Source organism: Cnephaeus nilssonii (genome assembly GCF_951640355.1).
Source record: "Cnephaeus nilssonii genome assembly, chromosome: 13".
NCBI classification, from domain to species: Eukaryota; Metazoa; Chordata; class Mammalia; order Chiroptera; family Vespertilionidae; genus Cnephaeus; species Cnephaeus nilssonii.
The window spans coordinates 82785500-82798086 of record NC_137084.1 but is presented as its reverse complement, the minus strand read 5'-3'; the positions used below and the strand labels follow the sequence as shown (position 1 = coordinate 82798086).

The 12587-nt window shown below is 61.9% G+C and overlaps 1 protein-coding gene across 1 annotated transcript; it reads left to right on the top strand.

Moving 5' to 3' along the window:
• Positions 1-6998: 6998 nt before the first annotated feature.
• Positions 6999-12406, top strand: MFRP (membrane frizzled-related protein; the record flags this gene model as incomplete). Its single annotated transcript, XM_079789207.1, has 13 exons — positions 6999-7052; positions 7098-7242; positions 7350-7460; positions 7574-7717; positions 7806-8031; positions 8564-8694; positions 8819-8944; positions 9172-9248; positions 9797-9945; positions 10771-10895; positions 11013-11138; positions 11416-11543; positions 11622-12406. 13 exons carry the CDS (start codon positions 6999-7001, stop codon positions 11844-11846), a joined length of 1767 nt encoding a protein of 588 aa, XP_079645333.1. The 3' UTR covers positions 11847-12406.
• Between the last annotated feature and the right edge of the window lie 181 nt (positions 12407-12587).

Genomic DNA, 12587 nt, shown 5'->3' with positions numbered 1-12587 from the left:
AGCGGGGGACCCTCAGCCCAGCCTGCCCCCTCACACAGCCCGGGAGCCCTCAGGGGCGGGAGGCGACCCGGCGATCAGGGGAAGGCGACGTCCCCATCACACCTCTGCTGCTGCCACTGCCGGCAGCACAAGCCTCAGGCGGCCCTGGTTACCTGAGCCTCAGGCGGCCCTGGGCGGCTGGGCAGCCGACATCCAAGGCTGGCCTGTGCCTAGGGCCGGCCCTGGGCGGCTGGGGAGCTGAGGGGACTAAGGGACTCTGGAGGCAGGCATCCCAGCAGGGCTGAGGGGACTGGGTGCTGCCATCTTGTGGCTGTGGGCACCGCCATCTTTGAGGGCGGGGGCAGTCAATTAGCATAGTCCCTCTTTATTCGCTGTGGGCACCGCCGTCTTTGCAATGGTGTGAGGGTCAATTAGCATATTCCCTCTTTATTAGATAGGATACTAGAGGCTTGGTGCACGACATTCATGCACTGGGGCAGAGGGGTCCCTCAGCCCAGCCTGCGCCCTCTCGCAGTCCGGGACCCCTAGGGGGTGTCCGCCTGCGGGCCTAAGCTGGCAGGCAGGCATCCCCCGAGGGGTCCTTAGCACTGCCATGGAGACAGGAGGGACTCCTGCCACGACCGCTGTGCTTGCCAGCCGTGAGCCCGGCTTCTGGCTGAGCAGTGTGCTAGTGCACTGACCACCAGGGGGCAGCTCCTGTTTGAGCGTCTGCCCCCCGGTGGTCAGTGCATGTCATAGCAACCGGTCGTTCCACCATTCAGTCAATTTGTATATTAGGGTTTTATTATATAGGATATTTTTATTGATTTTAGAGAGAGAGAGAGAGAGAGACATCAATGATGAGAATCACTGATCGGCTGCCTCCTGCTCACGCCCCACTGGTGATGAAGCTCACAACCCAGGCATGTGGCCTGACTGGAATGGAACTATAACCTCCTGGTTCATAGGTCAACACTCACCCACTGAGCCAGGCCGGCCAGATTACGCCTCCCCTTTGAATCGCCGTTCCCTGGAGGTGGGAACACCTAAGAATGCCTGCATCTCCCAGTGGAGAGCGATGGGCTGTGGGTAACGTCGAGGGCAAGGCTCAGCCCACTCAGCCCTTGTCCCTAGCTCTTCCTTCTATACTCAGCCTAAGGTGCTTTCTCGTCCCCATGGCAACAGGTCCTGCTACTACCAGATCCCAAACAAAATCTGTCCCCCTGTTTCTTTATCCATCAGCTTTGCCTCCCAGCAACTGGGATTTCAACCCCCATTCTTTGCGTGCCTTCCAGCAGGCCGGGGGGGCGGGGTCCCCTGCAACTGCTCTGTGTGACCTCCCACAGGGCCTCCCTCTTTCTGAGCCTGCATGCCTGGTCTGTGACTTAAGGAGATCAGACTAGTGGACCTTAAAGGTCTCCGCTCGTGTGTCCTCATTACAAGTCACTTTTCCCTAAATACGTGCCCCGAGTTCTAAGGAGACTTACATGGCTCTGGCTCCCTGGTTCCAGTTCATGAAGCTACTATAGAAATACAAGTGCGCAACCCTGGCCGGTGTTGCTCAGTGGATAGAGCGTTGGCCGGTGGACTGAAGGGTCCCGGGTTCAGTTCTGGTCAAGGACACACACCCGGGTTTGGGCTCAATTCCCAATGTGGGGCATGCAGGAGGCAGCCAATCAATGGTTCTCATCACCATTGATGTTTCTATCTCTCTCTCCCTCCCTCTCTCTGAAATCATTAAAAAGATAAAAATATATTAAATAAATAAAATACCAGTGGGCATAAGTAGATGTACGGTTGTGGGTACACAAAACAGTTTATTTTTGTATTCTTATTTATGTATTACTGCATTATTTGTATTACAACTGTAAACCTACTTTTGCCCACCCCTATGTAAAAAATGCACATGTGAGCATCTATGTACTTCATGTGACCAGTGCTCAGAAGGCGCGTGTCCTTTTGTCCCCATAAAGCTGTCGAGTTAGGGCCGTGGAGCCTTGTCCGCGGTCTCCTTTGGCAGGAAGGATGCGAGCAGGAGGGGCCGGGCCAGACCTGCGGGAGGGGGGGCAAGGCCCCCGAGGCAGCCGGGAGGAGGCAGCGGCCTGGGCCCGGGGTGCGGCCTGGGCCACCTCCCCACTTGGGCTCCAGCAAAGGCCTCGTACTTGCCCACAGGCCTCTGGCCGCCAATTACTCTACACGGTTTACAGAAAGGACATGGGACTGGGCAGGAAGGGAAAGGAAAAGCACAAAAATGGGAAACCGGGAATCCAGCAGCCCCTCCCGGGAAACCCAGCCCTGCTCCTTGCCAGCTTACACATTGGGCCTCAGTTCCATCTGAAAAATGGGAACAAACCAGCTCTCTGACCTTGCCCCAGGGCTGTTGTGAAGGTCAAACAAGGCCACGAGAGGAGGGGTCTGCTCACTGTCTCACTGTCCGTCCCTGTGCCGCGCTCCCGCCCGGGCCGGGCCTGCCCGGGGCCACATCACGCAGCCATGGCAAGAGCGCTGGTGCCAGCCGAGCCGCAGCGTCGCTGAGGACGGCCATGCACAAGCCACGCCGGAGAGAAGGCTCCCCTGGCCCAGCCGCTCCAGCCTCCTGCACACGGTGTCCTGCAAACGGACTGTTCCAAGGCCCAGTCTGCCCAGGCCAGGCTCCGTCCCTCAGCCCACAGTGCTCGCTCCTCCTCTCTGGGACTTCCCGCCCCACCCCCGGTTCTGCCTATTCAAATATCTTTCAACCCTTAAACGTTAGACAAAATGTCTACCTCTTCCAGGAAGCCCCTCTGCTTGCCCCCCTCAGTGAGGGCCATGGCTGCTTCCGCTTACCCAGCATTTGATTTCTGATCTTCCAACCCAGTAAACTGTCTTCATGTCTGTCCCCTAAACCGGCAGTTCTCAGGGGACCCCTTTACACTTCTAAAATGATTGAGAACCCCAGCCTGGCCACGTAGCTCTGTGGGTGAGCATCAACCTATGAACCAGGAGGTCGCAGTTTGATTCCCAATCAGGGCACATGCCTGGGTTGCAGGCTCAATCCCCAGTGTGGGGGCGTGCAGGAGGCAGCTGATCAATGATTCTCATCATTGATGTTTCTTCTCTCTCTCCCTCTCCCTTCCTCTCTGAAATCAATAAAAATCTATTTTTTAAATATATTTTATTGATTTTTTACAGAGAGGAAGGGAGAGGGATAGAGCGTTAGAAACATCGATGAGAGAGAAACATTGATCAGCTGCCTCCTGCACGCCCTCTACTGGGGATGTGCCCGCAACCAAGGTACATGCCCTTGACTGGAATCAAACCTGGGACCCTTCAGTCCACAGACCGACACTCTATCCACTGAGCCAAACCAGTCAGGGCAATAAAAATCTATTTTAAAAAATTAAAAAATAATAACAGTAAACCCTTTCTATACTAAGATAAATAACATTGTCTATTTTTTCAAAAACTACATTTTACAAATCAAAAAGAAATCAATGCCCTGGCCAGTTTGGCTCAGTGGATAGAGCATTGGCCCACAAACTTGTAGGGTCCCGGGTTTGATTCCCGTCAAGGGCACGTATCTTGGTTGCAGGTTCCCCGGCTCTGGTCGGGGTACGTGCAGGAGGCAACAATTGATGTGTCTCTCTCACATCAGTGTTTCTCTCTGTCTCTCCCACTCCCTTCCACTCTCCCTAGAATCAATGGAAAAAATATCCTCAGATGAGCATTAACAAAAGAAAATGAAGGAAGGAAGGAAGGAAGGAAGGAAGGAAGGAAGGAAGGAAGGAAGGAAGGAAGGAAGGAAGGAAGGAAGGAAGGAAGGAAGGAGGGGGATGAGGGAGGGAAGGAGGGAGAGAGGGAGGGAGGAAGGAAGGGAAGGAGGGAGGAAGGGAGGGAGGTGGATGAGGGAGGTAGGGAGGGAGAAAGGAAGGAAGGAAGGAAGGAAGGAAGGAAGGAAGGAAGGAAGAAGCAAGGAAGGAAGGAAGGAAGGAAGAAGGAAGGAAGGAAGGAAGAAGCAAGGAAGGAAGGAAGGGAGGGAGGAAGGAGCGGTGAGGGAAGGAAGGAGGGGGTGAGGGAAGGAAGGAGGGAGGGAGGGGGATGAGGGAGGGAGGGGGATGAGGGAGGGAGGGAGGGAGGGAGGAAGGGAGGGAGGAAGAAGGAAGGAAGGAGGAAGGAAGGAAGGAAGAAGGAAGGAAGGAGGAAAGAAGGAGGAAGGAAGGAAGGAAGGAAGAAGGAAGGAAGGAGGAAGGAAAGGAAGGAAGGAAGGAAGAAAGAAGGAAGGAAGGAAGAAGGAAGGAAGAAAGGAAGGAAGAAGGAAAGAAGGAAGGAAGGAAGAAGGAAGGAGGAAGGAAGAAAGGAAGGAAGAAGGAAAGAAGGAAGGAAGGAAGGAAGGAAGGAAGAAGGAAGGAAGGAAGGAAGAAGGAAGGAGGAAGGAAGGAGGAAGGAAGAAAGGAAGGAAGAAGGAAGGAAGGAAGGAAGGAAGAAGGAAGGAAGAAAGGAAGGAAGAAGGAAAGAAGGAAGGAAGGAAGGAAGGAAGGAAGAAGGAAGGAAGAAAGGAAGGAAGAAGGAAAGAAGGAAGGAAGGAAGAAGGAAGGAGGAAGGAAGAAAGGAAGGAAGAAGGAAGGAAGGAAGAAGGAAGGAGGAAGGAAGGAAGGAAGGAAGAAGGAAGGAAGGAGGAATGAAGGAAGGAAGGAAGGAAGGAGGAAGGAAGGAAGGAAGGAAGGAAGAAGGAAGGAAGGAAGGAGGAAGGAAGAAGGAAGGAAGGAGGGAAGGAAGGAAGGAGGAAGGAAGGAAGAAGGAAGGAAGGAAGAAAGGAAGGAAGAAGGAAAGAAGGAAGGAAGGAAGGAAGGAAGGAAGGAAGGAAGGAGGAAGGAAGAAAGGAAGGAAGAAGGAAGGAAGGAGGAAGGAAGGAAGGAAGGAAGGAAGAAGGAAGGAAGGAAGGAGGAAGGAAGAAGGAAGGAAGGAAGGAAGAAGGAAGGAGGAAGGAAGGAGGAAGGAAGAAGGAAGGAGGAAGGAAGGAAGGAAGGAAGGAAGGAAGGAAGGAAGAAGGAAGGAAGGAAGGAAGGAGGGAGGGAAGGAAGGAAGGAAGGAAGGAAGGAAGGAAGGAAGGAAGGAAGGAAGGAAGGAAGAAGGAAGGAAGGAAGGAGGAAGGAAGGAAGGAGGGAGGGAAGGAAGGAAGGAAGGAAGGAAGGAAGGAAGGAGGAAGGAAGGAAGGAAGGAAGGAAGGAAGGAAGGAAGGAAGGAAGGAGGAAGAAGGAAGGGAGGAAGGAGGAAGGAAGAAGGAAGGACGGAGGAAGGAAGGAAGAAGGAAGGAAGAAGGAAGGAAGGAAGGAAGGAAGGAAGGAAGGAAGGAAGGAAGGAAACTAGCAAGCAGGGTAGCACTGTTTTACATTTTTGCAAATCTCGCGAGTGCCCAGCTTGCTAGACCACAGGTAGGTTCCCATCTGCTGCTGCTGCAGTGTCCTGAGAGCACACACCACGCAGCCTAGGGGCACTGAACATGGAAACGGTGTCAGTGTTGCTACGGAAACCTTTGACCTGGCAGTCCTCTGTGCAGTCCCCACCTGAGGGCTGGCCCCGGACAGAAGCAGCCCGAGGCCCCACGCAGTGAATGGTAGAACCTGGGGGTGGGGGCATCCCCTGAGCGGGAGGGCTGCCTTAGGGTCACAGAATCGGCCTCCTGGATCTCTCGTCTCCCCATTTGCTCCCCACTTTGTTTCTCCTTGTGCCTCGCCTCCAGGGTGGGGTGACAGAGAGGAGTCAGAAGACCAACACCGAGGATATTTCCCATGGATTTTAGGGAGAGTGGAAGAGAGCGGGGAAGACAGAGAGAAACATCGATGTGAGAGAAACACATCCATTGGTTGCCTCCTGCACGCGCCCTGACCAGGGCCCAGGCCAGGGAGGAGCCTGCAACCCAGGTACGTGTCCTTGACTGGAATCGAACCCGGGACCCTTTGGTCCACAGGCAACGCTCTATCCACTGAGCCACAGCGGCCAGGGCCAGACCAGCACTTTGGATTCACCTGGCCCCACATTCTGCTCTGGTCTCTGTCGCTCCCCAGATGTGAGCGTGGGGAGCCACCGCACCCCTCCGAGCCCTGGTGCCATCTTTTGGAAAGTGGTTGTGCTACCTCATCAAGGGGCTAAAAGAGAAACTGCGTGCCAGAGCTCTGCGGGGCCTGGCACCCAGCACAGTCCCCGGGGGGCTCCGGAGGTGTCAGCTGCCGCCCGCCCCCCTCAGCGAGCCGGGCTGCACAGACCGACCGGGCAGCCCTCCCTCCGTCTCCCTCGGGCGCCAGGCAGGCTGGGCTTCCCGGGAGCAGCCTGGTGGAGAGGGAGGCGTGGAGGCTCCGGTTGTGAGTGCAGCTTCCTGTCCTACAGCCGCGGCCGACGCCCAGCCCTTCGGAGAGGCGCCCTGCCCACCTGCCCAAGGCGGGGCACCGGCTCCTGCGCCCCGTCCTCCCTCTCGCAGGCTGAGGGCCCAGGAAGAGGCCGCCCCTCACACAGCACAGCCCTGAGCGGCCATGTTCTGCCTCCTTGTCCTGGGAGCACAGGGCCTCACAGGCCACCCCCCCAGGGGAGCTGTGCGGGTTCTGTCCAGGGCCCTCGGCACTCACAGGCCTGGAAGCTGCCAAGCAGCCCCCCTTGGCCTCCTGCCCTCCCAGCACCCCTCAGGCTCACCCCACACTCCCTGGTTTCTCTCTCTCTCTCTCTCTCTCTCTCTCTCTCTCTCTCTCTCTCTCTCACACACACACACACACACACACACACGCATGCACATGCACATGCACGCATGGCACCTAGTTTCCCCTGTGGGATGTGCGCACCACCCAGTGCCTTTCAGGGCTCGGCCCTCAGCCCTCAGCTGAGTCGGATTAAGGGGCCGGTCCGCCTTGGCGAATTCCTTCGGCGCTGCCCCCCCAGAGCCAGGCGGGGCCAGCCTGCCAAGTGCGGCTCCGCTCTCCCCTCGGCAGCGCGGCCCCTGGGACAGGGCTTGGGGTCAGGGAGCGGCCGGGCCTCCACACCGCGCACTGAGCATGAGGGGCGGCGCAGACACCGTCCTGCGCGTGGAGCCCGCGGAGCCGAGCCAGGTGAGGGCCGCTCTCCCAACCCCAGCTGCCCACCCCCCCCCCCAGGCGGTGCCCCGCCTGCCCTCAGCCCTCCGGCCTCTCTTCCAGACCGAATTCTGCAACCCTGCCTTTGAGCCCGAGGCGGGGCCGCCTGGCCCGCCGCCCGCCTTCCGGGGGGATGCCCGCCGGCGCCCGCGCGCGCCCTGGCACGGTAGCCGTCTTGGGGGTGACGCGGGGGAGGCCCGAGAGGCCGGGGGCTGAGGAACACGGGGAGGGGTGCCGAGGAGAGGGGCTCAGTCCCACCCCGTCTGCCCACAGGTTGGCGTCCCCGAGGGCTGCCGCCCGACTGGCACTTGTGTGGGCTGTGCGCCCTGCTGCTGGCCAGCCTGCTGCTGGCGCTGCTGGGGCTGGCGGCCGTGCTGCTGGCCCGTGAGTGCCCGGGCCCGCCCGGAGAGGGGCTGAGGAGCGGGACTCCATGAGCTGTGCCACGCGTCCCCCCGGATCCAGCCCTCTGAACCCCCCCTCCCCCTTCCTGCTTCCAGAGCTGCAGGCTGCACCCCCATCTGGAGCTTCCTCTCCTCCGCGGCCCGCTGGCACCCCTTCCGCCACAGCCACCCCCGCTTCTCAGGCAGCGGGGACCCCTAAAGGGCAGCGAGAGGCGGGCCTGAGCCTTGCACCCCAGGCCTGTGAGTGCCGACCTTGGGGGGGAAGGCCTGGAAGAGGCACTGGGGGTGGGGAAGGGGCTCTCTCCCATTGACCTCTGAACTCTAACCGCTGTCTCCGCAGCCTGCGGGGGCCTCCTCCGTGGACCGCGGGGCGTCTTCAGCAGCCCCAACTACCCAGACCCCTACCCGCCCGACACCCACTGCGTGTGGCACATCCGGGTGCCCGCAGACCGTGCCATACAGCTCCGGATCGAGGCTCTGGGCACGGAGGGCGCGGCCTCCTGCCGCTTCGATCGCTTGGAAATCTCCCCGGAGCCGGAAGGCCCCCTCCTCAGGTGCCCCCCCCCCCCAATCCCGGTCTGGGAGGCAGCGCCAGGGCGGCCTGGGAAAGGCCTGGCTGGGAGGAAGCAGTCTCCGCAGCTGAGCCCGCTCTGCCGCCCTCTGGCTCTCTGACCTCGGGAAGGTCACTTCCCGTCTCTGACCAGTTTCCAAATCTGTCCAACGGAGCCCCTACCTCCTTTCCCATCGAGAAATGTTGCCAGGCCCAGACGGTGTGGCTCAGTGGATAGAGCGCCAGCCTGCGGACTGAAGGGTCTCGAGTTTGATTCCCGTCAAGGGCAGATGCCCGGGTTGTGGGTTCGAGCCCCAGTGTGGGGTGTGCAGGAGGCAGCTGATCAATGATTCTCTCTCATCACCGATGTCTCTCTCCCTTCCTCTCTGAGATCAGTGAAAATATATTTTTTAAAAAGGAAGACGTGTGCAGGGCGGGTGCCCAGGTGGGAGGAAGCCCCTCGCCCGCTGGGAGCCTTTCCCCACACCGGCTCCGTCCTGCCTCTGAGCCCCTCGCCCCTCCCCGGCTTCCTGCAGGGTGTGCGGCAGGGACCCGCCCCCCACACTCAACACCAACGCCAGCCGCCTCCGCGTGGCCTTCGTCTCGGACAGCAGCGTGGAAGGACGAGGCTTCCAGGCCTGGTTCCAGGCGGTGGCTCCGGGGCGCGGTGAGTGTGTGCCCGCCGGCCCCAGCTGCCTGTCCCTGCTCCCTTCCCTCCCCTGCCACTCCCAACACTGGCAGGAAGGGGAGGCTCTGGCGTTTCTGAATCCAGATGCCTCCGCACCCCCCAGGGAGCTGTGCCCAGGACGAGTTCCCCTGCGACCAGCTCACCTGCCTGCCCCCTGGCTCGGTGTGCGACGGTCTCACCCACTGCGCCGACGGCAGGGACGAGAGCAACTGCAGTGCCCAGGCCTCAGGTATGCGCCCCACCGGCCTCAGGGGGCTGGGGAGGTGCCATCTTCAGGCGTCTGCTCCAGGTTCAGGCTGGGCTCCCAGCTCTGGCCCTGCCCCTAACCCGCCTGGTCCTTGTCTGGCCTAGAACGTGTTCCCCAGGGGCATGGCCAGTGTGCCTCCGCGGGTACAGCCAGCCCTGCTGGACCAAGGCCCAGATGCTGGCCAACGCGGGCCCTCCTCCTCTCTGCAGGATGTGGGGGGAACCTGACGGGGCTCCAGGGAAATTTCTCTGCTCCCAGCTTCCTTCAGGGGTACCCTCAGCGACTGGTAAGCTGGCACTCCATGGAGAGGGCAGGGTGGCATCCGGCCTGTGTGACTAAGAACAGCACAGCAGACACGGCCTTGTCCTTGGGAAGGTCAGAGATCAAGCAGACAGGAAGGGAGTATTATTTTTATTTTTTAAAATATATTTTTCTTGATCTCAGAGAGGAAGGGAGAGGGAGAGAGAGAAGCATCAGTGATGAGAGAGAATCACTGATCAGCTGCCTCCTGCACGCCCCACACTGGGGATCAAGCTTGCAACCCGGGCCTGTGCCCTGACCGGGAATTGAACCGTGACCTCCTGGTTCATAGGTCAATGGTCAACCATTGAGCCACACGGGCCAGACAGGAAGGGAGTATTATTAAGTGCCTACTGTATACCTAGTCATTCCCATCCTCATTGATCCCTGAGAGCAGACAAGTTAGAAAGCCCTTCCCATCTGGAGCAGCACCCCTGATGAGCTATGTGGGCAGTGCCCACCCATTCCAGGCCTGGCCTGGCCGATCAGATAGGGACAGAAGGAGCCTGGAATGATGCCAGCTGTGCCCCCCAGCTTTGCACCTGGCATATCTCAGTCCCTGCTGGACATGGCGTAGAACTGCAGTTCCTCAACTTCAGCCTGGACGCCCAGGGGGAGTGTCAGTCTGACCATGTGGCGGTGTACGAGGCCGGCAGCTCGGGGGCCCTGGGCCTCCTGGGCAGGTATCCGCAGGGCCAGGGGAGGAGCCGGCCCCTCTGTCCTCCGCAGCACCCCTCCCTGCTGCCTACCAACTCGCCCAACGTTTCCCCTGCTTCCTGTCCTTTAGCTCCTCCAAGCAGGAGGTGTCTGCACCCTCCCCTACAAAAGGCCTTTGTTCCCTGCCCGCCGCCTCAGGAGGCCCGCCCAGCTCCCCAGCCGCCCAGCTCCCCAGCCGCCCAGCTCCCCAGCCGCCCAGCTCCCCAGCCGCCCAGCTCCCCAGCCGCCCACCCGCCCAGCTCCCCAGCCGCCCAGCCGCCCAGCTCCCCAGCCGCCCAGCCGCCCAGCTCTCCAGCCGCCCACCCGCCCAGCTCCCCAGCCGCCCAGCTCCCCAGCCGCCCAGCCCCCCAGCCGCCCAGCTCCCCAGCCGCCCAGCTCCCCAGCCGCCCAGCTCCCCAGCCGCCCAGCCCCCCAGCCGCCCAGCCGCCCAGCTCCCCAGCCGCCCAGCTCCCCAGCCGCCCAGCTCCCCAGCCGCCCAGCTCCCCAGCTCCCCAGCCGCCCAGCTCCCCAGCTCCCCAGCCGCCCAGCTCCCCAGCTCCCCAGCTCCCCAGCCGCCCAGCTCCCCAGCTGCGGGCCCTCGGGGCCTCGGGAGCGCCCACGGACCTCCCCCATCTCCAGGGGCTGGAGTTCCCGCCTTTGTGAACTTTGTCTGCTGCACACGTGCCTCCCCCTCAGACCTAAGTCCCAGGCCCCAGGTCTGTCTCCCACGCCCTCCAGCCTCACCCAGGGCGCCGGCTCCGCGGGCCTGGGGGCCTCGCCCCCCCCCCCCCAGGGCCGCTCTCGCTCCGCAGGTTCTGTGGGGCAGAGCCGCCGCCCCGCCTCCTCTCCTCGCGCCGGCGGCTGGCTGTGCTCCTCCGGACGCGCCGAGGCAGCGCGGGCTTCTGGGCCACCTACCGGGCCCTGGACGCCACAGAGAGTGGGTGCCCGGGCAGGGGGTGGGCAGGGGAGGGGCCTCCGGGAGAGGGCACGGCTGTGGCCGGTGGGGCGCCGCAGAGGCAGTGGGCAGACCCCGGCACTCCTCTCCCCTCCTCAGAGCCCTGTGGGCCCACGGCGCCCTCCTGCCAGGACGGGGGGTGCAGGCGCCGGATGTGTGCCCCGCGGCGAGACTGTGCGGGGGGCAGCCCGGACCAGTGCGGCGGCCCCTTGTCCCCACCTCCAGGTGAGGAGCCTGGGCCCGGCCGCGGACAGAGCCCGGCAGGCTGAGCAGGCAGGGTGCCAGTTCACAGCACACTCCATAGCCCCCCCTCCATAACCCCCCCCCCCGTGTCCTCCTGGATGAGAGGGGCCGCCGCACTTCTCACCTGGAGGTGGGGACAAGGGGCCTCGTTTTATCTCCGTTTTATCTCCTTTGATGCTCACCACTCCCTCGGACCCTTGTCAGTGACTGGGCCTGTCCACCAGCCGGTGCGTGGGCCCACCGTGACCCTCCCCCGCAGAGCTGGCCTGTGAGCCCGTCCGAGTGGCCATGTGCCTGGGGCTCAGCTACAACGCCACAGCCTTCCCCAACGTCTGGATCGGCGTGGCCACCCAGGAGGAGGTGGCGGCGGTGCTCAGGGAGTACGAGGTGCCCTGGGAAGTGGTAAGGAGGCCGGGAGGGAAGGAAGCTGGGGTGCGGGGCCTGAGGGCTGACCTCCTCCCGCAGAGCCTGGTCCGCCTCCCCTGCTACCCGAGCTTCCGGAGACTGCTCTGCGGGCTGCTGGTGCCCCGCTGCACCCCCCTCGGCAGCGTGCTCCCCCCTTGCCGCTCCGTCTGCCAGGAGGCGGAGCGCCGGTGCCGGTCTGGCCTGGCACTGCTGGGTACCCCCTGGCCCTTCAACTGCAACCGGCTGCCCGAGGCCACGGGCCTGGAAGCGTGTGCCCAGCCCTGACGCCCTCGAGGCCCTGCCCTCTGCCTGCCCACACTTTCCTACCAGCGGGGCAGGCCAGGGCCCAAGGGAGGGGCTGCATGGGATTCTGTGCGCCTTCTGGGGCCTCTGGGGAGGAGGGACCCTCAGCAGGCTCAGGAGACCCGGCCACTGTCCCAGCTCCTTCTGTCCATTGGCAACCCAGCCGCTTCCCACCAAGCCTCTGACCCCCCCTCCATCTGCTTCTCCAGGTGTCTCCATCACCTACCTTTTAAAAATATGTATTTTTATTGACTTCAGAGAGGAAGGGAGAGGGAGAGAGAGAGAAACGTCAACGATGAGAGAGAATCATGGAGCGGCTGCCTCCTGCACGCCCCTCAGTCCGCAGGTCCGCGCTCTACCCACTGAGCTACACCGGCCAGGGCTCCGGCCCCTGCCTTTGGACCTTTTCGTTGTTCACCGAGTGCCTGGCCCTGTCCTGGGCCCGGGACCCAGCTGTCTGCCCGCCTGCCGCCAGCCCTCTCGGCCCTCTGCTCCGCGCGCTTTCTCCGGGGCTGCAGTCCGTCCCGGTCCCGTCCGGCAGCGCCGCCCCCTCCCGCTCCCGGAGCCGCAGGGGCCCTGCGTGTCTGTCGGCCTCCGGCCACTCCGCCCGGCCCTCCCCCTCCGCCCTCGCATCTGGCCGCCCGCCGGGCACCACGAGTTCCCTCCCCGCCGCTCCCGCGGGCCTGGGCTTCCTCCCGAGCGGGGGCAGCGGGGGGAGCGGGG